This window comes from Austrofundulus limnaeus, unplaced genomic scaffold (assembly GCF_001266775.1).
Source record: "Austrofundulus limnaeus strain Quisiro unplaced genomic scaffold, Austrofundulus_limnaeus-1.0 Scaffold2019, whole genome shotgun sequence".
Classification (NCBI taxonomy): domain Eukaryota; kingdom Metazoa; phylum Chordata; class Actinopteri; order Cyprinodontiformes; family Rivulidae; genus Austrofundulus; species Austrofundulus limnaeus.
This window is the reverse complement of record NW_013954421.1, coordinates 3,183-27,601: the sequence shown is the minus strand read 5'-3', so window position 1 is coordinate 27,601 and position 24,419 is coordinate 3,183. Positions and strand designations below refer to the sequence as shown.

At 38.6% G+C, this 24,419-nt stretch overlaps 2 protein-coding genes and 1 pseudogene across 2 annotated transcripts; 2 read left to right on the top strand and 1 right to left on the bottom strand.

Moving 5' to 3' along the window:
* Positions 1-318: 318 nt before the first annotated feature.
* On the top strand, positions 319-8,688 carry LOC106536894 (ankyrin repeat domain-containing protein 13C; the record flags this gene model as incomplete). The annotated part of the gene is given in 5 exon segments (XM_014034238.1): positions 319-480; positions 3,795-3,874; positions 6,339-6,437; positions 6,547-6,647; positions 6,735-8,688. Coding segments are annotated over 5 exon segments (573 nt in total), but the record flags the coding sequence as incomplete, so codon positions are not given.
* Positions 8,689-10,491: 1,803 nt separating this feature from the next.
* On the bottom strand, positions 10,492-19,424 carry LOC106536891 (serine/arginine-rich splicing factor 11). The gene is made up of 12 exons (XM_014034237.1): positions 19,192-19,424; positions 18,018-18,151; positions 13,737-13,846; positions 13,171-13,260; positions 13,052-13,098; positions 12,834-12,967; positions 12,017-12,092; positions 11,810-11,932; positions 11,632-11,721; positions 11,483-11,554; positions 11,222-11,402; positions 10,492-11,109 (listed from the first exon to the last, which is right to left on the bottom strand). Exons 1-12 carry the CDS (start codon positions 19,311-19,313, stop codon positions 10,906-10,908), a joined length of 1,383 nt encoding a protein of 460 aa, XP_013889691.1. The 5' UTR covers positions 19,314-19,424; the 3' UTR covers positions 10,492-10,905.
* Positions 19,425-19,573: 149 nt separating this feature from the next.
* LOC106536893 (xyloside xylosyltransferase 1 pseudogene) lies at positions 19,574-21,410 on the top strand (annotated as a pseudogene).
* Positions 21,411-24,419: the final 3,009 nt, after the last annotated feature.

The window sequence follows — 24,419 nt, the reverse complement described above, 5'->3', positions numbered from 1 at the left end:
ATGAATAATTCCTAGTTAGTGTTTCTCATCATCATCCTGTGATCTTGTGTTGAAACCACCGTTCAAATCCTCACATTTCCTGCTTTATCTGCAGCAGCGGGCAAAAAGGGTCAGAAAATAAATCAGACCAAAAGTAATAAACACCGTCAGGTGATGGGCCTGGGGTTAAAACCAACAAAGACCAGCAGGGAGCAGAGATGAGATATAGTTGTATAGTTTTCTCTCCTCTCCGTCTTTTTGTTCTTTTTTAACTTGTGTATAAGGAAATCGGTGATACGGTGAGAGAGGAGCCGACTGATCTGTTTGTTCAAACTCCAGGAGCGCGTGGGAAACTTCCTGGCTGATTTCTACTCTGTGAACGGCCTGGTGCTGGAGTCCAGGAAGAGGCGAGAGCATCTGAGCGAGGAGGACATCTTGAGGAATAAAGCCATCATGGAGAGTCTGAGCAAAGGAGGGAACCTCAKCGACCAGAACTTTGAGGTGATCACCAACTTTGTGGAGTTCTGTCACAATGACCCGTTTATTAGTAGTGTTGTCATCATGATTCTATAGCAAGTGACGTTTCTGCCATTTACTCACTAAAACCTAACTTCAGTCAGGATGTTATCAGTTTTTCTCAAACTGAGTACAAGTACTTMATCTGGGGTCGATACAGAGTACTTACTGAGTTAGAAACTAAACATTACACTTTAAAAACACAAATACACAGAAGTAGATTTCCTAATGTACTACTACAACAAATGTCAATATTTTCTTGTAYATAACTGAAATATGTCACGGAGGATAAATTATTRTTTCTCTTTCTGTCCTCCTGCTGTACGTCACAGAAGCACTAAGTACAGTGTTGGATAAAGTACCTCAAARTGATACTTGARTAAAAGTACAAGTATCTTATCATAAAGTTACTTTGGTAAAAGTTAAAATCTCCTCTAAGAATATTACTTGAGTCTTAAAGGAGCTGATTTTTTTGTACTGAAGTATCAAAAGTAAGTTTCTGACATAAAATGTACTTAAGTACACTACTCAAAAAAATAAAGGGACCACTTAAACAACGCACGCTAACTCCCGATCTTAATCAATGAAATATTCKCATTGAGTACTTTGTTCTGTACAGAGTTGAATGTGCTTCACAAAAGTTTGATTTACTTGGACTTAGCGTGCGTTGTTTAAGTGTTCCCTTTATTTTTTTGAGCAGTGTATTAAAAGTAAAAGTATTGAGTAAAAATCAGTGGTTAGATTTTCCAAAATGACATTTATTGAGAGATGACCTCCCCAAAAAAACTTTTTTTATAAAAGGCGTGCAGCTGTGATAGTTTGTGTACAAACTAATACAGTATCAGAATAATATATATTTGTATTTCTCATCCAACCACAATTAAATTCACTCTGTCCAGGAGGCACAATTTATCAGGATAATGTTTCGTTTTAACAATGAAATAGAAGTAACGACTTTTTACTTCTTATCTTAAAAAAATGCAAGAAGTTGAAGTAAAAGGTAGGCTGAAAAATAATTACTCAAGTGAAGTACAGCTAACCAAAATTTCGATTTAAGTACAGTAATAAAGTATTTGTACTTAGTTACTTTACAACTCTGACTAMGCATAAAAACAGCAGGTGTTTGTTTCACACTGGAAGAGATGAAAAGAAGATGTGAATGTCAGTTTCATATGGGTTCTTTATCCATCCCCTCACCAAACTAAACCACAAATACAAAAACACTAAAATCTTATTTAAATAATAAGTAAGGTTTACTTCAGCCTCGGGCCTCTAACTTTAGTTAATTAGTTGAGTTGGATTGGACTCAAACAGTGTTTATGGCCTCAATCTAAACTCTAGTCAGAGGGGCTGTAGGCCTATAAGGCAGCAGAGACACCTTGTTTCAAATAACATAAATGTGCTTTAAAGTCATTGTGTAATGTCTAAGTTCTAACTCAGTAAGTACTTTGTATGGACGAGTACCCCAGCTGAAGTAGCTCTTCTMAGTTTGAGAAAATCTGGTATCGGGACACCCCTAACAAAAAGGCTTAGTGAAACCTTATTTACCTTAAGAGATATCTTATTATCTGTCTTTTTAGTGATCATTTGGTATGTTTTTGGTTTAAAGGCCTGGTTGATTTTCTTAGAGCTCGAGATCAGAAAACCCTCCAAAACATTTTAGTAAAAACGAGTGTAACTTCAGGCCCTTCCTGTCCAGTCCTGAAACTATGGGCCACGTCTCTCACACAGCAGTGAGGTTCTGTAAGGTTTATTATGTCTGCGTTTGAAGATAAATCCTGTAGAATCAGGATGGATTTCCTGCCAAACTTCTGAAATTGAAAATCCCACCTCCCTCCCTACTGCCACCTGCTGGTGACGGCGTCAGAGCTGCAGCATAGTGACACACCCCTCCATCCCCTCTCTCTACAGTATGTTCCAGAGTTTGCTTAGCAAGCTCTTGTCTAAACACAGAGCATAAAGCCGGCGACACAGTAAAGACAAAGCTTCTCCGCGCACACTGGACGCCTTTTTTAGCTGCTGTTATGCTCCTTTCTCTTGTTCTGGGCCGGGCCTTTTGTTTCATCACGCTGCCCTTTTTGTTTGCTTCTAGCGCAGGCAATTCCTGCCTAGTCATGTTGAAAGTGAAAAGGCTGCCTCCGTTTCACCGGAGGAGAAGTTCTGTGCTCCTGCCTCGGTGCAAACTACTTCCTGTGATGCAGGCGTGTTTACAGCAGGTCAGTCTGTGGGCACAGGCAGGCACGCAGGGCCTTTTCATGCTATTGATGGCTTGGACGATTGTTATCCCCCCCCGTCTACTCTGCCGCCATGGATTGAGTGAGGCGGGGAGTGGCATATTTGCTTTTGTGTGCTCTGTTCTCATCACAACAACACGCCGATGCCAGTACGCAGCGTGCGGGGACAAACACACATCTGTGACGACSGATCGTTCTGTCCTGGACACTCGCTTACAAAAACACATCAGACAAACTCTGAACTCCAACTCTTGTAGGGAAGAGTTAATTTTGGGAGAATGTCAGTTTTATCTAGTTCAGGGTCGGGCGGAACAAGTTGTCCCGTCCTAAAATAAACTGACACTGAAGAAGTGATTGAAGAAGGCGAAGCGACAAGTCTGAGATGATTCAGTGTGAGGAGGAGTTTTTTTTTTCTTGTTTCAGCTGCTCTGGATGGTAGAGTTTCAGTGAARATTACCTGCTGATAAAACAGTTTATTTAGTGTTACTGATAAGAGTTGATCTTTCTGAAAATTTATTTAAAGCTGAGCAATAAAGACGCCCACAAACACATTTTCTTGGTGCCTATAGATTATTTTTAATCATACTTTCCCGAAGCTGCAAAGGACTAAAGATGAAAACTCTCATGTTGAGTCTGTTTGAGAAATAGTGTCTGATTTCAAGAATTTGTGTGGACATACGTTTCGTTCCTGTACTGTGTTTGAGGGACTTCTCAGAAATTCAGGTTGATGAGGCCACAGAGACRGTTACTGTAAGTTAGTGTGTGACGCCCTCTAGTGCACAAAGGTAGCTGTGCAGGTTTTGTTTTTTGTTAACAAATGTTTTGATTTTTCTCACCTTATTCAGCTAAAATTAATTTGAGGAAAACAAAAACAGCTTAAGTGCAAAAACATACATACACTTAGGTTATTATGTTTGTTTTTGACCAGTTTTTTAAAAATAGTCACTGTTTTTATGAGATTAAATTACTTTCATTTTTATTAGCAGTTTTGTCATTTTGTTTGGTCTCACATCAGAGACGCTCAACGTTGCTTTTCTAACTATTTTTATTTAATTTGTTTCTCAGTCAACAAGAAGGCAATCTCTGACTCCGCCCTCCCCAAACACTATATCATGGGAAGAATATATCACCTCTGACAACGGAAGGTAGGTGTTCGTTTTAAAGGAATCTCAGATACTGTYACGTGTTGGCCTTAATGCTATTTCTCTTCTATTATTAGTTTACTATTAGTTTTCTTACTAAACGTTGTTTATGACACGTGGAAACATCTAATTACTTAAACTATATATATTTAGAATATTTTTTAATTAAGCAAATTGCCATTTTGTTATTGATGCAGACCGTTCTGGGAATGATGAGAATGATGGGTTAATTCAATTTATAATAATAATAATAATAATAATAATAATAATAATAATAATAATAATAATAAATTTTATTTATAACGCACTTTACATTTACAAAAAAAATCTCTAAGTGCTACAAACGATAAAATAGCAACAAAACAAGGACTGTAAGATACAAATTTCATTTCAGTTTATACCTCGCCAAGTCACAACAAACCTCTCAGGGCACTGTACACAAACCATCTAAAGAAGCCAGCAGATGGCATTAAGACCTCACAAGCTGCGTTTCCATTGCAAATGTGCGCAAAACTTTGTTGATATTCTGGTCATGTCGAAAAACACAGTTTCGCAACTGCGGTGTTTCCATTAAGTAAGAAATGCTATTAAAGTCACGCATGAATACGTTGTTCTTGAAATAAGTCATTACAAACATGGCGGCAATGGATGTAAACACATAGCATATTGCTACCGCGACACTAGCGCTCATCATCAGAGACATCGGCGTCTTTTATTGAGGTTTTCCAGCGACAAGCCCCTACTTGGGAGCGGCTACGTAGGCTGTGTTTTTGGGAAATTGTAGTCGGTGAGTTTACTACTAATTTTATGATATTACTACTATTTCTACTTCCTGTTATCTTCTTCATCGTCTTTTTCGCCAGTAGAAACAGCCAGTTGTTGATCACGACTCCCGTGATGCAAAAAAAGTGTTTCCATTGCAGTTTTGCGAAAAACACCAATTTTGATACGGCCGGAAAACCACCTCATCCTAGCGCAAAAATATTTTGTCGAAAAATGTAATTTTTTTCAAAATTGATGTGTTTCCATTGAGCAAATTTGTTTTCGAAATTCTAATTTGCGCACTTTCATGGTCAATGGAAATGCAGCTACAGTCTCCCATCCTGAGCAGCAGATTGGTGACAGTGGGAAGGAGAAACTCATTTTTAACAGGAAGAAACCTCCAGCAGAACCAGGTTACAGTTTAGAATGAAACACAAAGAATTCAGGCTAAAAAGCTATAATGTGTGACAATAAAGTTAGATGTTGTATTAGTTTTGCACAATATATGGGCTGAAACAAATGTGATGTTTAATAAATTAGCTCCAGAGCTAACGCCATTAATTTATACTTAGCACAAAAAGTAAGGAAATGTGTGTTTGGTAGATTTTTTCTTTCGCTTTTTAGCAATAAATCTTATGCCTTTGGAAAACCTGTTAATTTCCCTTTTTAAATGGTGCCACATTTGTAAGGAACATGCATTTGTGGAACGAGCAGTAGACCTGAATATGTGGGTTACGCACATGAAAAATGTGCTAGATCTTCTAAGCCAAACAGTTAATTTTGTTGTTGCTACTGACACGTGTTTTGAGCTTCTGGTACCCCAAGGTGCTGCCAACCAGGTACCAGCTGTAAGAAATCTAATAAACACAGATTTCCTTACTTTTTGTGTGAAGTATGTATTAGCTTGGGAGCTAACATCATGTATATAATTAGCTTGGGAGCTAACATCATATATATAATTAGCTTGGGAGCTAACATCATATATATAATTAGCTTGGGAGCTAACATCACATATATAATTAGCTTGGGAGCTAACATCATATATATAATTAGCTTGGGAGCTAACATCACATATATAATTAGCTTGGGAGCTAACATCATAAATATAATTAGCTTGGGAGCTAACTTCATATATATAATTAGCTTGGGAGCTAACTTCATATATATAATTAGCTTGGGAGCTAATGCCAAAAAATATAGTAGCTGGGGAACCAATGTAAAAAAAATATTAACTTGGGAGCTAACACCATGTATGTTTTAGCTCAGAAGAGGATGATGCCATATACGTATTTGCATATAATATAATGTAATGTAATATAATATATGTATAGATACAGTAGCTTGGGAGCTAAAGGCTAAATATATTATCTTGGGAGCTAACACCATCTTTATAGTAGCTTGGGAGCTGACTCYATATATAACATGGTCCTGTTTCATTTAAAAGGGCTGATTGTCAGATATTATCTGACAATCTGACTAAATTATCCTTAAAAAAGAATAGAGCTCGSACCAGAGCACCAGTAAGCATCATTTGCTGAAAATGCTTTGCAGCGTAAATAACATGGTGACATCGGATTGACTATTTTATTTTAATTTATAAAAACTACAGAGTCTAATTTTACATGTAGTCAAAGTTCTCTTTAAGAAGATGTGTATTTAGTTACCTAGTTCTCTTAAATGGAAYATGTTGCTGTTATTTTCTCAGAGCACCTCATCTAGGAAGAGAGCTGGTCTGCAAGGAGAGCAAGAAGAACTTCAAAGCCACGATAGCCATGAGTCAAGACTTCCCTCTGGGCATCGAATCGTGAGTTAATGCTGACCTCAAACACAAACCTACTGCCCCGACCTGGTGCTGGATATAAAAGACTTTTATTAAAATGAGAATATGTGAACATGCTGGGTTTCTCTTACAGGTTATTGAACGTTCTGGAGGTGATCGCACCCTTCAAGCACTTTAATAAACTCAGGGAGTTTGTTCAGATGAAGCTCCCCCCTGGTTTCCCCGTCAAGCTGGGTAAAACAGTCAAAGAAGGAGAACATTTTCAAGTCATATTGTTAAAATCTGTAAAGAATTTTTTTAATTTGTAATTTTTTTCTACAGACATCCCCGTCTTTCCTACCATCACAGCCACGGTGACATTTCAGGAGTTTCGCTACGACGAGTTTGACGGATCCATTTTTACCATTCCCAACGACTATAAAGAAGACCCGAGCCGGTTCCCCGACCTTTAACCTCCGGACTTTAAACAGGCCACTTCGTTCCTACAAAACACACCTTTTAAAAGACTCTCATCAGTCAAAGGGCATTGAACTGAAAAAAAAAAAGGCAACAGAGCAAGTGAGTTTGATGTATTATGGGATATGAGTAGCAAACGAACACCAGTTCAGTTGTATTTAAATGTGTAAGTAATGATTTTAAAGGGGCTTTCTTAAAACTAAAATRTAGTTGAGCACTGAAAATGTGTGAGAAGCTTGAGAGGAATTCTGCTCTAATTAGGTTCTACAACGAAAGCACGCTGGACAAAACACAAAAAGTACTRATGACGTTACTTTTATACAAAAACTAAGGTGCAGGCTTAGAAAGCAGGAAGGTAAAAATCATCCAGTCATGTTCATATGAGGCAAAAAAAAACCTAAATAATTAGGCTTGATTTGAACAGAWTTCCTCTTCTGCTCATTACAAATGTCTGTGATTATATATAAGAATGATTTTCATGGGACAAATATCACTGAATATTTGAGTACTTTTTGGATTCACTACAGCTGAGTTTAACATGTTTTGTGTATAATGTTAAACCTTTAACCCTGCRTTTGGGAATATCAAATTGGCTGTGAGTTTTAAGTTGTTAAACTTTTTTCTTTTGTCACCGTTTTTTAAAAACAATCCTGTTATAAGTAGTGGAGAACAAACTGATGTTAACAAAAACGAGTACGACTCAGAAAACAGGCTTTTGCTTTGCACCATTTACACTTCTGTTTTAGTTAGGTATTTTTGTTTTATTTACTTTTATCCAGTGGTGGGCACAGCTAACCAAAGTCTTAGCTTCACTAGCTGCCAACCTGTTACGCTAAAAATGAGCTTTGCTAGCCACCAGTTCGCTACATTAGCTTCGCAAGCTAAACTGTTAAACGGGTAAAATAAATTATTGGAAGCTAATGCTAACTCAAAGTTTACCATTTAAAACAGACATGTAGTATCTACAGAAATTGTTATAAAAATCCTTATGTCCACCAAACAGTTAAAGCTACACACAGTGTAATCAAAATGCTAAAGATGCTACGCACATAAACGGCGCATGACGCAGGCGTGCAGCGCCTCGTGAGAGGGGGTAGTTGTTTTTTTTTTGTTTATTTGTTTGTTTGTTTGTTTGTTTTTTCTAAGTTACCAGAACTAAATTTTGTGTAATCTACTCGGTCTTTTTAAGTTAGCAACGATGCTAATCTGCCGAATGAACTGTTAGCTTYGCTATTAGCTGTTAGCAGATTAGCMTAACTGTGCCCACCACTGATTTTATCCTTTTAAACTGACAGGCTTTTTGTTCTCTACAAGAGGGAGAGTCGTGTAATTTCTTTTTTTWAATGTARCAGTTTGTGAGCTGAGTCAGAAGATTTCTTGTTTAGTTTTTTTAAGTGGCGGTACGTTTTGTACATACTTTGTTTATTTTATTTTTTTCCTGTKATGATCTCCCTCACGTATGTTTAAACAATCCTGAAAAGCACAAAGCACCTAGAAAGATTTTACCTTTTAAAAACAGGAAATATTTAACCGGTGCTGGATGTTGCAGGGTATTTTTTTTTTTGAAAGGAGATTGTTTTACCCATGTTTAGTAAAACCAAAATTCAGTATCATTGTTCCTGACATTCCATACTTTAGTTCTGTGCAACTAGTGGAAGCGACTTCACTGACTTTAATGCTTTACCTGGTATTTGACGCTCYTTCCATCGAAGCTGCTCTGATTTTCTGTAGGGATTCGTTCGACCATCTACATGTCAGTTGTACAGCAAAAAAAAAAAAAAAAGTTGTGTTTGTCTGCAACACTATTTTCATATAAAATGTACTAAAATAAAAATATCTAACAGTCTCTTTTTACCACATCCAGTTATTGGGTTCATCTTCACAGCTGCTTCCTGTTTCCACTCACCTCACTGAGATGTTTCTGCAGCTCCACCTGTGGTGAGTTCAGCTGAYTGGATGTGATTTAGAAAGGCTCACATCTGTCTAAATAAGGTCCCACAGGTGTCTGAGGCAGGATTGTCTCGAGGCGCAAACCTGGGTGAGGGTACAAAAACATTTCTGCTGCTTTGAAGGTCCTAATAAACACYGTGACCTCCATTCTTAAAAGGGCAATATTATGTGTTTCTAAGGCATATATTTAAATACTATACCATAACAAAATAACTATGTCACCTTCATTTGTTATTAAAATGATGTTTATATGTTTAAATAGAAAATAAACTTGACTTCTCATCATATCTGTTTCTAAACGCCTTGAAATTTGGCCTCTGTCTCTTGAAGAACCTCCTTCCGCTTCTGTCCTGACCATTTCAGCACGGGGCTGGGTGTTTAGAGACACAGCTAAGAGGAGGAGCTGGTCCCTAAAGGTGGTTCTAGTCCCAGCCGGTGGTTTTTGCTCTCCTGCCTGGCTGCCTCAGGACACCACAGGATTTCTCAAACATGCATGAATGAGTCAAAGCAAGACTCTGGGCAAGTTTTTGATGAGAGGATTAAATTATAACATGATATAAAACTCAAAGTTGATTTTATGTGATATAGCCCCTTTTAAAAAGGTGGCTGTTAAAACTGAGCAATAAKAAACCTCCAGCAGAACTGGGCTCAGGACAGGCAGTCATCTCCCTCAGCCAGCTGGGTTTGAGGGATAGAAAAGAGACACAGACAAACAGAAGAACTTCTCCTCTGGAAGAGAGACAAAGAAAAATGTAGCAATAACAATAAACATGAAGAGAAAAGTGACTAAAGACAACATAGTGAGGGGAAATGTGCTCAGTTTGTGCTCCAGCAGTCTAAGTCTAAAGCAGCAGAAATGAATAATAATTCAGGAAACCTACGTCTAACTATATGATTTATCAAAAAGGAAAGTCTTCTGTCATCTTAAAAGTAGACAGAGTGTCAGCCTCACGGACAGAAACTGGAAGTTGGTTCCACAAGAGAGRAGCTTGATAACTGAAAGCTCTGCCTCCCATTCTACTTTTAGAAACTCCAGGAACCACAAGTAAACCTGTAGTCTGAGAGCGAAGTGCTCTGTTAGGAAAGTATGGAACAATAAGTTGTATGATGGAGCTTGATTGTTGAGAGCTTATTTAGAGTTAAGAACTTAAAGGTTTGGCTGTTTTGTAGCACTTCTCTGGTCTGATGAGACAAAGTGAAGCACGGCTATGGCAGCATCATGCTGTGGGGATGTTTTYCAGCTGCAGGAAGTGGGAGACTAGCCAGGATAGATGTTTAGAGACATTCTGGATTACCCCCCCCCCCAACCCCCAGCTCACTCTTGACCTCCGTTCTCATCACATTCATGTTTTAGTCCAGTGGTTTTCAAACCTTTTRGCTTCTGTTGTAGAAACTTGTGATATTACTGGTTTAATACTGTTACCAACACAGTAAACAAACCTTATAATTATGATGCCACTTTATGAATTTATTGTTGTGTTTTTGCAAACATGATGAACATATTCCATTAACAATTTCTTTGCATTTAAATTGATGTAAGTCATCCAGGGACCCTCACTTTATTTTTTATGACCCACAAAAGGAGTCCAAGACCCCAACTTTGCTAACCCATGAAATATTTAACTAAAAATAAAATGCCTAATATATTTATTTCACCAATGATGACACAAGGTAAGAGTTTAACCCATTTTTATTTGTTTCCTTTGGAAAAACGTATTTAAAGACTCATGACAGTTTTATCTACAATCCCAACTGAAGAGTTGTAAATGTRTGAGCCGACATGTGACAGTGCATTTAGAGGTAAACACCTCCAAAATAAAACATGGTGAAAGAACAGCTTTTAGATACATTTTACTGTCAGGACTGAGATGTGTGACGAGAGAAAACAAAATATAACCACGACACAGATGTTTAAAACCATATTTCATGTATTTTAGTATTTGTGTCAATAAAAAAAGCTTCACTCCTCTGTTTCTACAGCGAGACACAAACATTGTTAACTTTGTGGGATCAGGCACAGACATCATGTAGAATACATTAAAATATAAAAACAGTGAAAAAACACACATGACTGGTCTCAGGAAGCTCAGTCGCTCATCTCCATGTCCTCCTGATGATGATCGTCTCCGTTCAGTTTGGACTTCTTGGAGCTCCGGGCCTCGGTCCTCTCCGTCTCCTCCTGGTTTGTGGGAGACGTGACGGAATCGGAGTCGCTCTTCCTCTCGTCGTCTTCTTCCTCTCCCTTTTCGCTGTCGTAACCTTGCTCCTCTTCATCGTAGTCTCGGGTCACCTGTTGGGAATTTATTGTTACTTCAACATTTTCCTTTGAAGCAGGCGGTTTTTGTGTTTTTTTTTTTTTTTTGACGAGATGTTTTTACACGAAGCTCCGCCCACACACCCACCTTTACGTCTCCTTTCTCGCTGTCAGACAAGTGGTCTCGATCTCGCTCCTTGTCTTTGTTCTTCTTCTTGCTGGTTGAGTGTTCTTGTTCGTCTCTGCTCCGGTCCCGATCCCGGTCCTCCCTCCTGTCCCTGTTCCGGTCCTTCTCACGGTCCTTGTCCTTCTTTTTTTCTTTCTTGTGGCTGTTTTAATTAAATGTATTAATGTTTAGTTGGGGTTGTTTGCAGTTGATGTAACAAAAAAAGGGAACATAGGATCTCACCGTCTCGGAGATGGAGACCTGGAGGGCTTTCTCCTGGGGGACCTGGAAGCACTGCGACTACGCCTGTGCCTCCTGAAACATACGTGAGCTTGTTTGGCTGCTGTGATAAAAGCATCATGAAGGTAGTTAGATATCGTGTTAACACTCACCGGTTAACGCTTCGAGACCTCCTGGCACTGCTGTAGCTCTTAGGGGGCGTCTTAGACCTTTTCTTTGACTTTTCCTCCTTCCTCCGGTCTCTGTTCAGGCAAAATAAACTAAAGTATTTAGTCACAGGAAACATAAGTGTGAAACTTTCGCCGTCAGAACAAGAATGAAGCGACTAACCTGGATCTACTTCGACGACCTCGGTCCTGAGAGTGAGTCCTCCTCCTGCGGGGACTCTTGGACCTCCTTTTACTTCTCGAGGTTCTTGAATGAGACCGACGTCGAGACCTGCTCCTCGAACGTCTGCACATAAAGAGCCGACCCTTAAAGAACATCGTTTGTTTTGGCAAAAGGGAATCTGGTTCCTGGTTTTGTTGGACCTTTTACCTGTGTCTCGATGGAGACCTGGACCGTTTGCGCCGCGACCGAGAACGGGAGCGTTTATGTTTCCCGTCTTTCTTGCCTGCAAAATGTTAAAAAAACAAATGTTCATAACTGACAGAAAGCAAACGTGTTTCCCCAAATACAAGAACAAGTATTTTACAACTCACTGAACTGAAATACGCAGCTGAATTTAATACTTCATTAACAGGAAACTGACATTAACTGTAAACAATCATTTCAGCAAAGTATTCTACATTCAAAGTTAGTTTTAAAACACATTTGTGACCCATCTAAAATTTGGTCAAAATGACCTGAGCACATTTTCCAGATTCCTGACTTTAAAGCTACATCTTGATCCCGATAGGAGGGTTTCCTGAGATACGCCTTGATTTATCTTCCTAATCAGCATAACCCATTTATATTTGGTCTGAATCCTATTTTTTAAGTTATTCTAATGAGGAATTATTGATGCCATTCTATAGAGGAAACTTCAAACAATATCTGGATATAAAGATTTACCAGATGAACGGGAAAAAGCTTTGCTAGCTCGCAGAGAAAATGATAAATTATGTTCGGCTTTTCTGGTCAAAAAAAGTGCTTAAAATTCTTTAAGATTATAGTTCAGACATTTAAACAACCTGTAGATAAGTTATTTATTCATTAAATTATGACAAAATGCAATAGTTACATATGTTTGAACCAATAGCTGCTATTTCTCCACACACCACTTTGAGACCTAATCCTCGTTTTGATGCGATGAGTTACATATACCTTAGAAAATTATCTTTACAAAGGTTAACTGTCTTCACAGTGAACTCACTTCCAGGTTCAATCGCATCTAAAATCAGAGACTGAGCTTCTCTGACTTTCTTCATGGTCTCTTCGATCTCCTTGTTGGAAGAATCTGGTTTCAGTCCAGGAGTTAAGTTCAGTCCAGCAGCTAATGGACTCAGCCTGCAACAAGTCAGGATTAACATTCAGTTAAATAAAACTCTGACTGGAAAGCAAACCAGAGGAAGATGAGCGGTAGTTTCTTACTTTGGATCCATGGACTGCATGAGCTTCAGAAAGTCTGCAGAAATAGCCTGAGAAAGAACAGCCGTCTTACTTTACTTCATTATAAAACAGCTGAAACTACGGTTGTAGTTTATTCTCACCTGTTGGCTCAGGCTGGACCCGGCGAGTCCCATGGCAGCCATTTGTTCTAGGTTGGGCGCTCCGAGACCTCCAAACGGTGTTGCTGTCAGCTGAAATACCACAGAACCAATTTTACACTTCATATATATATTTCAAAACACAAATAAAGAGTTACTTGTAACACAAATTTAGTGTGAAAACCAGTGGTGGGCGCAGCTCTGCTAATCTGCTAACAGTGGAGCTAACTTTTCCTTTAGCAGATTAGCATTTTTCCTAACTTTGGACACCATTAGCTTCTACTAAATTGAGTTTACTAATTATAAGGATGCTAATGAAAACCAAGAACTCTCCCCTCACACATGCACCGTGTGCATGCGTAGCATCGTTAGCATTTTCAAATTCACCTGCTTGTTGTTTTCAATACATTTGGTGGATGTAGAAATGTTTTTATGAGCTTTTAACCAAGTTTCTGTGGATACCACACATCTATGTTTAAATGACAGACCTCGAGTTAGCAGTTATCAGTTAGCATTAGCTTCCGTAGCGGATTGGCGGCTAGCTGTGCCTACCACTGGTGAAAACTAACCGATGCCAGAGGATTTGGTGTTGGAAGAAGACCTCCACCGGGCATCATTCCTGCCAAAGCATTAGCTGGAGCCAGGAGCGACATGGCTTTAGATTCATCAGGAATAACTCCTGGAGGGAAAACACAAACATTAGCGCACGCTCAAGGGAAAACGATGACAACATTAAGACAAGACTTGCAGACAAGCCACCTCAGTCTAACTACTCTGTAGTTAAAAATAAATGCATAAAAATCCACTTTTTTTTGTCTTGTCTGTAAATCTTGATTTGTTTTGTGAAAAGTACAATTTGTGGGGATTAGCAGATCAAAAGTTACAATACACACTGTGGTCAACACTGCCAAGATTTTATCACCTGTACTTGTTTTTTAAGTCATGAACCAAACGTTAGCAAGCACAGCCGGTTGTCCCGTGGGATGTGCTCTCAAATTTCATTATGAACAAGCGACTCGCGCCGGCTGCTTCGCTATAAAGCACACAAAAACATTGAGATACAGAAAACAAAGTTCATGATTTGGGTGTAGACACAATCATACATTTCAACATCACTTACCATTACCTCTACAAAAGCTTTTTGTCGATCCCACACAGAAAAAAAAAAGATGCTACACAAAACACTAAACAGAGTCAAAAACAATCTGAACTTAACTATTACCAGCAATGGTTGTGATAAAAATAATAAAATATATGTTCAAAGTTGAGATGATCATCCAAAGCTGTGCAATCTGAAAACAGGCTATTTTTTTTTAATCTGACATTTTTCACACTTCAAAACAAGAAGACACACACACACACCCATCAACACACACCCAACAGAAAAGACACTTGAGAAACAGGATAAGGCTGCAGAAGACAAAACTGTTGGTGGCATTTTCAGCAGGGCCTGGTAACTAGGGCTGGCTGAACCAGGAAAAAGAACTGTAAAACACAACAACAAAAGAAAACACCACCGTTAAACATGAGTCACTCAGCTCGTTCAGAGTCATGTCTCCATCTGCCTCAACACTCTGACTGTACGCTAATGGAGAGGCTGCTAATGCAGATGGTAAATAAAACACGTCTTTGGTACATTCAGCTTTTAAATGCCAAACAGTGTTTATTATGATCACAACTACATGACATGTTCTTACAAACCTCATCGACCCACATCTTTAAATTATAGCCTAGCTCCCTGCTTATTTACTGACTTGTTCCAAACGTGATGATTTCTACACTAAACTAAAAAAACAAAACACAACACAACTTTTAGATCCTGTATTTAGTGCCTTGTTGTAAAGAGATGACCAGAAAGAGTAAATTTATGCTGCAGAAGCAAATCCTTTGTTTCCTTAACAGATCTACATTAAGACAATAAATAAATAAAAAACCAGACATGAGAAGGCGGTCCCGTAAAGAATGTTAAAGGGATCCATGATTAGTTGTAACATTAGACTTTATTTAATAAACATACATTTTAACTGTAAAATAAAGACTGTAAAAATACTGTAGGATGTTCAGTTTTTATTTTTTTTAAACTAAAAGTTTGAAAATATATTACACCGACAGGGCCAATTTATTTACACGCAAAGCATTCTGGGTAAATGATGATGTGGATAGGTCCTCGGTGTGAGCGAGCTAAATCCACACTGAAGGTTAATCTTGGACAATATCTGATGATCGACTCTTAAATGAAACCAGAGAGCGTTGACAGAGGAGAAGGTAGAAATGACTCAGCCTGTAACTGAAAATATGGATGGAGGACAACAGTTTAGCTTGTTAGTTTGTTGCGCTAGCGCCGAGCTAATACATATAAGGCAATATAGCGTGAAGGCTAACAGGCTAAGCTGAGGTTCTTCTTCCATGAAGCAGCTCTGTTGTCCTCCATCCATATTTTCAGTTACAGGCTGAATCATTTCTACCTTCTCTCTGTCAACGCTCTCTGGTTTCATTTAAAAGAGTCGATCATCAGATTTTGTCCAAGATTAACCTTCAGGGTGGATATAGCTCGCTCACACCGAGGACCTATCCACGTCATCATTTACCCAGAATGCTTTGTGTGTAAATAAAATGGCTCCGTCCGTGTAATATATTTTTTAAAATTTACAAAACTAAACAGTCTACAGTATTTTAACACTTTATTTTACAGTTAAAATATATGTTTATCAAATAAAATCTAATGTTACAACTAATCAGGGATCCCTTTAAAGGTCTCTGTAGTCACTAAGGGAAAAACATGATTGGTCTGTTTGATTTTTGTGGGAGGAGTTTGTTAAAGATGTGATTGGTTGGATTGAATATTTTGGGTGGGATTTGAAGAAGCCATAACAATCTGGTTGGATGAACGCCGGACTGCTGCAAGTTGGGGTTGCTGCAGCGCATAGGAGAAGTCTCTTGGTGTGTGGGCGGAGTTTGTCCTGTGATTGGCAGAGTCCTTCTGTGTGGGCGGAGTTTGTCCTAACCATGATTGTTTAGATTGACTCGTCTTGTGGGGCAAGTTAAAATGTGATGTAATAGGCTGTGTCCAAAACAGCAGGACGGGTCCTCCGGAGGACCCAGACTCCCCGGTCTCGGCAGGCCGGGTCCTTGGTAGACCGGGAAGACCGGAAAAAAAGAGGCTGTGGATTTGGACGGTCTAGCCTCCCCTCCTTACCCCGGCGTACGTCTTGTCACCTAGCAACTGTGACGACGCTAAACAAGCAAACTTAAATCAAAACTAGAAAAATATCAATACACTAGCATTATTAATATCATAAAGCTATAAAATTAACTTAAAAGTATCATTTGAAGAACTAATTGACCTGCTGTAGGTTCATGTTTATTTCGCGTTTTTTATGACGAAAAAATAATATTTAAAAACATGTCCATACAAATGACAAAAGTATTAGAATTACAACCGCTAATTTTTTTTAATTTTTAAATCACCATATTTTTATTTAAAACGTATTCTTTTCTCTCGCTTCGTCCGCCATTACTAGCTTAAAAAAATCTCCGGTCGGGCCGCAATGCATTATGGGATATGCTGGGCCGGGAAGGATCCATCGGACCTGTCCTTCGATTCGGGGAAAAAGAAGGACGTATTTGTCGGACGCATCGGAGGAGTCTTCCGTTTTGGACGTCCTTCGTCGCGGCGCTGTGACGTATGCGGCCGACAAATTCGACCTTCGGAGGACCCGTCCTGCCGTTTTGGACACAGCCATAGTAAAATTACTGTGAACATGTAAACACAATTTATTGCCTTCAAACACCACCCAATTACGTCTTTAACAAGCTGCGCCCACGAAAGTCAAACAGACCAATTATGTCTTGGACAAACTCCTCCCACAAAAAAATAAAAAAATAAATAAAAACCTCCCACTTAGCGGCTGCAGAGACCCCCTTCTTGGCAGCTAGGAAGATTCAGCTTGGATGAAACACACAGAACGCACTTATTAAAAAAATGCTAATTTTGAATATTAATTTTAGTCATAACTCAAGACAGAAAGTTGCTAGATGTACAAAATTTTACAGCAGGTCTATCATGATCCTAACTTACACCTAGAAATCCACTAGTGTATGAAAACATCAGAGTTTGTGCTTCTTTACTTTAACTACGTATATACATTTGAAACTGAGCATAACACTTGTTAAATGCTCGTGAAGCAAAAATAAGACCATTTTGTTTGTTTTTGCATGCTCTTAATGTGAGCATTACAACTGATTCAACAAAAATTATTTTGGCCAAATATGTCTCTAATTATCCATCTGTTCGAGGCATTTATCATCGGTGAAAGTCTACTTTACGTAGGTAATTATTACAAATAAATAAATAACATTTACATCATTTAATTAAAAAATAATCCTTTGCAACCTCTTCCCCCACCCACAGTTTCAAGCTGTGCAGCTAATTAATTGTTTTAAAGAAACGTTGCCTTGAACAGAGAAAGAGAGAGAAAGAGAAAAACTGTTATTGTTTTACAGCAGAACAAGAGAAAGAGAAGGGTCTTGCGACTCTGGTGCCATTATTTTTTCTAATCTCCTGATGGCAGCAGACCACCTTCAGCCAGCAGCGAAGGGACTCTCTGCAAATGACTTGTCCACTATGAAAACCACAACACAAATAACAGAGAGAGAAGTTTACAGCTAAGATTGGAAGACACAGACACAAATGTACATTTTCCCTGTTAAATTCAAAGAGATGCCAAGCACAGAAAAGCTTAGCAAACAAAAACAAATGTATTTCTCAATGACTGACTCGCATAATGTTTGCAATTCTATCCAAATACATTTACAAATAAATGCTCAGGAAGAAAATATGCGACACCCACCTTCAGCAAAAGGAACCACGATCAAAGCTCTGTCCACGAAAACGGTGTTCGTCAGGTGCTGAGACACTCCCACCGACTCGGGTTCACGGAACTTTACAAAACAGACACGTGAAGTCACAGGCAAGGGAGAGTCACTGGAAGAAAATACAGATATGTTGTGCAAAGAATACAAACACAAAGGATCAATATATCCTCTCCAAGCTGTCACTGTGTGTCCTTTAGGCACAACTAATGTCATCCCGGATTCCTGCTCTCTGCGTTTGTCTCTCAGCACAGCAACACCAGCCGAAGACCTTTACAAAGCACCCTAAAAGTGAAACTGCACTTATGTGTTTATGCAACAACAACAAGTGATGAGAAAGGACCTTCCCAGTGTGGTTAAGTTGTGCCGCACTGAATCCATGACTATATTGTTGCAATTTTTTTATTTTATTGTTGTTTCAAGAGCTGACTGATAACATCTCCCACCTGTGGAGTAACAAGGCATTATTAAATATAGATTAAAAAAAGTAGAATACTTCAATGTCCAGAGGTGAATCCAGTGTTTACATAAACAAAGTTGCTCATTAGTCCAGAATTTTATATATATATATCCTGATTAATTAGCTTAATGCACAATTAGGATAAACAATTTTAACTTACATAATCACTATTCCCCACAGCKCTCACACACCTGATTTAAATTAACTAATTGCCTTACAAGGTGGCTATCAGTTACAAAACTGCTAATTACACATCTATTTAAACCAGGTGTGGAGAAGCAGGGACTCGTGCAACCTGCAGGCAGGACTTGCAAACTTATATATACACACAGTATAGCCTCAGACTACATGAGGAAAATTTAAAATAATCGACTACGTCTTATTTACATTCTTCGCCCTCAGATTATGATTATTAGCTTAGAAAATTTTGACTGTTTCAGAAGCTAACTTTGTTTAGCGTGTGGTCTCTTCAGTTTGAAGCACTTGGGTTGTGAGCATCTCTGCTTGTAGATTTATTTTAAAGGGAAGCATACGTGCTTTACGAACATGACGTTGAGAGGGAACGTCTAAAACACAGGTACAGTAAACATTAGCTTAGCATTAGCGTACAGGGAGGCCTGGTCTCGGTCCTAAAGGAGAGACGTGCGTGGGGCCAAGAAGGCTTTACCTAAGCGATAAGATTTGATACTCACTCAGGTGGAAACAGCTTCAGTTCCTCTATGGTTCCGAGGAATTCAAAGAGAGTCCTCATTTGTTCGGACGTTGTGCTCGGAGAGACATTTGTCACCTGAACGACGCGCGTGCTGGAGCTCATGTTCACAAACACTAAAATCAAGCTAGCAGCTAAAGTTTTAAATTCAAGCTATTTTAAGTTTACAGTGTACAAACTATTAGGCTAGTACAAACAGCATATCTATTTAAAAAAAGATGTTGATGAGCTGCCGAATGGCCGCAGCTTGTGTGACTTGTGAGGCTGCGCTGTTGCTTTCAGGGACCGTTTTTCACCCTCGGAGTTGAGAACGTCTTGTGGCAAACACAAATTTTCACCACAATTCTTTTAATAAAATAAAACAAAAAAGTGCAAACACAACACATTTTCGCACAGAGAACATTTACCTTGATATGTACACAAGCACGATATAACTAAAATGAGCATAAGAAGCAGTTTTTGTTTTATAAAATACAGAAATTAAATTTCATAACAGCGCTTAAAGTAGACACGGCTCTGTTGGTGTCAGCTAGGCGGTCAGCTAGCGTCCTCTGCTAGTGATGCGCGAGTTCATCTCAAAATGACAAAACTGCCGACGCATGAAACCGTGTTGGTGGTGGTAAAGGTACAAGTCAAACTGTTTCAGTTTTTTTTTTAGGTTTAACAAACATGGTGGTTGACCTGTAAGCTAATTTAGGCGCAACGTTATTCGCCAGCTACTTGCTAATTTAGCCACTAGGGTTGTCAACAAGTTGCCACCCACCGTGAGTAAATCTGCTATTTGTTTTGTGTCTGCATAGTTAATTGACGTGTTCTAAGTGCATCTTAAATAATCTCCAGTGAAAAATCTAACGAGGTGGCGAGATTACCATAACCCGTACTATATATTAATATTTTGTGCATCTTAGCAAAGTGTGAATCCTGGACCTCGAGGGCCACCGTCCTGCATGTTTTTAAAATCAACAGAAACTTGTTCATCAAATAATTCAAATCAAGTGTGCTGAAAAATATTTAAAATAGGTAACTTTAGTAAGAAAACATTTGGACATACATCTACAGTTAAACTAGTTTATTTGCTTGAAAATTGTCATTGTTTTATATTTTAGTCGAGTGTTTTTTTTTTTGTAACACAGACTTAAATTAATCAAAACAAAAATGTATTTAAAGTGGGGTAGCAAAACAAAAAAGTTGCACACCAGTTAAACCGTAAAAGTAATAATTTCTAAACTGTTTTCAAAATGAACATATAACACCACTTTGAATGTGCTTGGGATCATATATATTTTGGTCATTTTAGGAAAACCTTTCTAATTTTCTAAAGTGGCTGTRTGCTCACTGAACTAATGTTTAGTCGTATAACCTCAGTTTCTGAAGACTGCTTCACATCTGTGTCACATGGAGTCAAACAACTTCTGGCACCTGTGAACAGGTATTCAGCTCCAGGGTGATCAAAGACGCCTGTGCCGAGCTAATCTTTTGCCAAGAAACTGCAGTGTTACAAAAATAGACGTGCTGAAGAGGAATAAATTTACCAAAGAACACATCAACTGGCCTAAAGAGAAGTGGAGAAACTAACTAATTTTTTTTTCTCTTACAGGAAGAAGTCAGCAGTTTCTGATGAGTGACTTGCACAAAATGACGTCCGTTTTCCCAACTACGCCCGATCAAAGATGACACCAGCAGGCTGGTATGGGCGTTTTAAGAGGGTTAACCAGAATCATGGGTAGGATCAGCACCTTTAGGTCCTATCAGTTCGTCCTCCTCCTGGCTGCCACGCTCGCCGTCGTTGCTTTTTACTACTTCGGCTCGGAGAGACACAACTTCTCCAGCACCACGAAGAGGATCAAGCAAACGCAGGCCAGCAGCAACAGAAACGACGCTGACTTAACCGTGGACACCAGAATACAGCTGGCTGAGTCCGGAGACCGGGACCTGGGAGCGGGGAGTGAAGGTTTTGGGCTCAGAGTCGGGGATATGACGACAGTTGACCAGCGTTACCACGCTCTGATGATGTTCACGAAGGTGGACAGAAGCCGGAGCCTGCAGGATAAATTCAGAGTGGCCATGCTGTCCATGGTGAAGCACGGACGGTTCTTGGAAGGAGAAGTCTTGGTGCTTCATTTTGTGAGCGACCAGGCGAGTCAGGAGCTGGGTCAGAGGATGCTGCAGGAGTTCCTCCAAGATGCATCGTTTGAATACGAGGTAAGAGGGATAAACAATCTTCCAGACCTGTGATTTTGTAATAGGTTTTATGTAAAAGTCAAAAAGAGTTTGGTTTTGTTGATGCTGTAGCTAAAGTCGACACTTGGCGGCGTTGTTTGCCTGCTGAAATGAGACTTCGCCTGTTCTTCCAGCCAAAAAACGAGATTGTGTCTGTGTTTCATAAAATGTCCTGCCCAGATTCTCCTCCTTTGTCTTCTTCACACAGCAAACAATCAGAGACCCTGTTGGAAATTTCCCCCTCTCATCTAAACCTTTCATGGAGAGTCTTTCCTTTTGTTTTCCTGCCTTCAGGAATGTCTTGTTGTGTGAAACACAGTGAGGATGAGGATATTCCAGCCATTATCTGAGGATTACCCTGCTCCTGTTTTTAATGGTTAGAAGTTACTAATCTTGGCAGATTTAAGCCCACAGATTGGATCACATATAGCTAAAGTGCTGAATCATTGACTGGTTAAATATTTTAGTGAAACACTGAGAAATAAAAAAAGGTTWAGTATGTTATTGGGGACATGAAGTGAACCTTTCAGTGCTGTTTTAAAACTGAGTTAAGAAGCCGAACATGTATGTGGCTAAATTTTTATTAAAACTTTAGATTTTAACAGTATTTGTAGAATTCTATATAGAATAGTTTTCTGAAGAATAATAGTAATAGTAAGCAACATGTTGGTGTAGACCAGGGGTTTGCAACCTTTATAATTAAAAGAGCAATTTATTCCTCTTGGCTCACCAATAAAATGCGTCCAGAGCTGCAAACAGTACACAGACTTAAAAGCCTGAATTTTGCCTGAAACTCTCAGACTGAAGAAGTCTCTTGGAGAAGAGACTAAACGTTTCATTAGAGAAGAACCCGTCCAGAAGACCTATACAATTTTTTTCTTTTTGATTTTTTACCTGGATTACTGAGACGCATCAGAACATAGTACACATTATCAACTGGTGGCCCGTGGGCCACAGAGTTTGCTGTAGGGGGGGGATTTTTGAGGCAGTGGGGGTGCCATTATAAAACTAAAAATATGTAATGAGTTTTACCTTTTTTCACACTTTAGAATAAAAGAAAAGACCATATTCATGCAACCAAATAAACAAGATATATTTATACCAAATACAAAAACACTAAACTAACCTTGTATCTACCAGTAACTCCTTCTATTAGTAGTTTCAAACACATATTTTTGAAAAAAATTGACAAACTCCTAAAGGTAGCATTTTCTGTTGTGGGTATAAAATAAAACAAAAAGTTAACTTCAAAGACTGCATGTAGCTCCAGAGCTGCAGGTTGCAGACCCCCTGGTGTAGGCTGTAATCATTGACAATCACAAGTAGGTTCTTTAGGCTATCACACAAAATCAGACAAGAAAAGCGTCAGGAACACTTCAGTTGTAATTTTATTACGGAGTACAGATAGATATCGCAGTAATCAGTAGAACCAAGTGTGTTTTAGGTTTTGCATTCTGCCGAGGCTCAAAGTGACTGAAGATGATAAACAGTGACATGGACACAGAGCAGATGACTGATTAGAGAAAGAATCTTCTGGGTGTAAAGGCCTTGTCACACCAACATTTTAGAAAACTTGTGAAAATTTTGTCCAACACTGAGCTGAAGATAAAATAAAAAAATAAAAAAATCTACTAGAAGCCTATTTTGGACCTATACATGATGTAATGCTAACAATTAGACTGAATATATAGCAGATATGAGTAAAATAGTCATAACACAATGTTCATAAGTTGTCTAACATGTTCTAGTGTGACAGGGCCTTTAACAGCAACATTTCTGCAGGAGCCGTCCTGCTCCCTCCCACACATTTCCTTCTTTTCTGAAGTAGTTGGAAAATGGAAGTGTTTATATTTTGTTACGAACTATAATTCATAAAACATAAAATTAGAAAATCTGTGCATGAATTTGTAATAGGGATTTTATTTTGCACAGAGGAAAAAAAGTTAATCTAGAAATCTTAAGCCTCTCCTCGTTTTTTATATTTGTTCTTCAAACAGTTTAGACTTTCTTAGAATCTTTTAATGTGGTTTTAGGCAATAGTTCAGACTTTCTGAAGGTCACAAATTTATTCATTTATTTTATGTGGACAATGGCTGCTAAACTGAAAACAAAAGACTTGTTTAGGGAAAATACATTTGTAGTACATTTTCATACTTTTTACTATTAGTCTGTCATAAATACAGTTTGACAGGAAAACATTTTGGTTGTTTTGTTTCTGTAATGCAGCCATTTCATCACATGGCCACAAAATGAAATAACTAACATTTTGTTGTGTAAAACCCCCACATACCATACATCCTCCTGTCACAAATATAAATAACACCAGCACTGATGCAAAAGAGCACTTCATATCCTCGTTGGCTCATCTTGGGCTTCCTTTTTGTTATTCATCTTTTAAAAAGCACAAGGACCAGTTGGTGGTTATGAAATATTTTTAGCTCTCGTACCACCCAGCAGCAACAAATTCAGGGAACTATTTCACATTTGGGACAAACAGCCTGCAGAGTCGCACTGTCCAGAAGCTTCTCATTACTACAGACTGTCCTTCACACAACATCCTGCAGTGTCAGGCAGTGTGTGTCCTGCAGTGCTAATGAGCGTAGTTTGGATTTGATGTCCAGTGTAAAAACTTGTTTCTGTTAACAGGACTCCTCCATCTGTGGATTAGGGTCGGGCATAATCGTATCGTGTGCAACTAATCGTCAAAAAAACATTAATCGATTATTTTTTTTGGCACTTGATGATTAATACGATTAATGCCACCATGCAGACTGACTTGTGCTCTTCTCCGCTTCCAATATGATGAACATTAAAAAACAAGTTCTGTAATTTATTTATCTATCAACACAATTTAAAATTTGAAGTATAGCCTGAAGTCTGTGATTTTGACACAATTTGAAAAAGATTTTTACGAAGAGCAAATCTTTCCCATTAAAGGGCCAATATTATGTGTTTCTCAGGCATATATTTAAATACTATACCATAATAAAG

What these genes read in the sequence shown, in the direction of transcription:
- LOC106536891 (XM_014034237.1), bottom strand. Translation starts at nt 19,313, where the DNA reads ATGAGCTCCAGCACGCGCGTCGTTCAGGTGACAAATGTCTCTCCGAGC. An exon ending in AGGTCTCGAAGCGTTAACCG is followed by an intron (nt 11,555 to 11,631) that starts GTGAGTGTTAAC and finishes CGTATGTTTCAG; the next exon opens with GAGGCACAGGCGTAGTCGCA. An exon ending in GCGAGAAAGGAGACGTAAAG is followed by an intron (nt 11,110 to 11,221) that starts GTGGGTGTGTGG and finishes AATTCCCAACAG; the next exon opens with GTGACCCGAGACTACGATGA.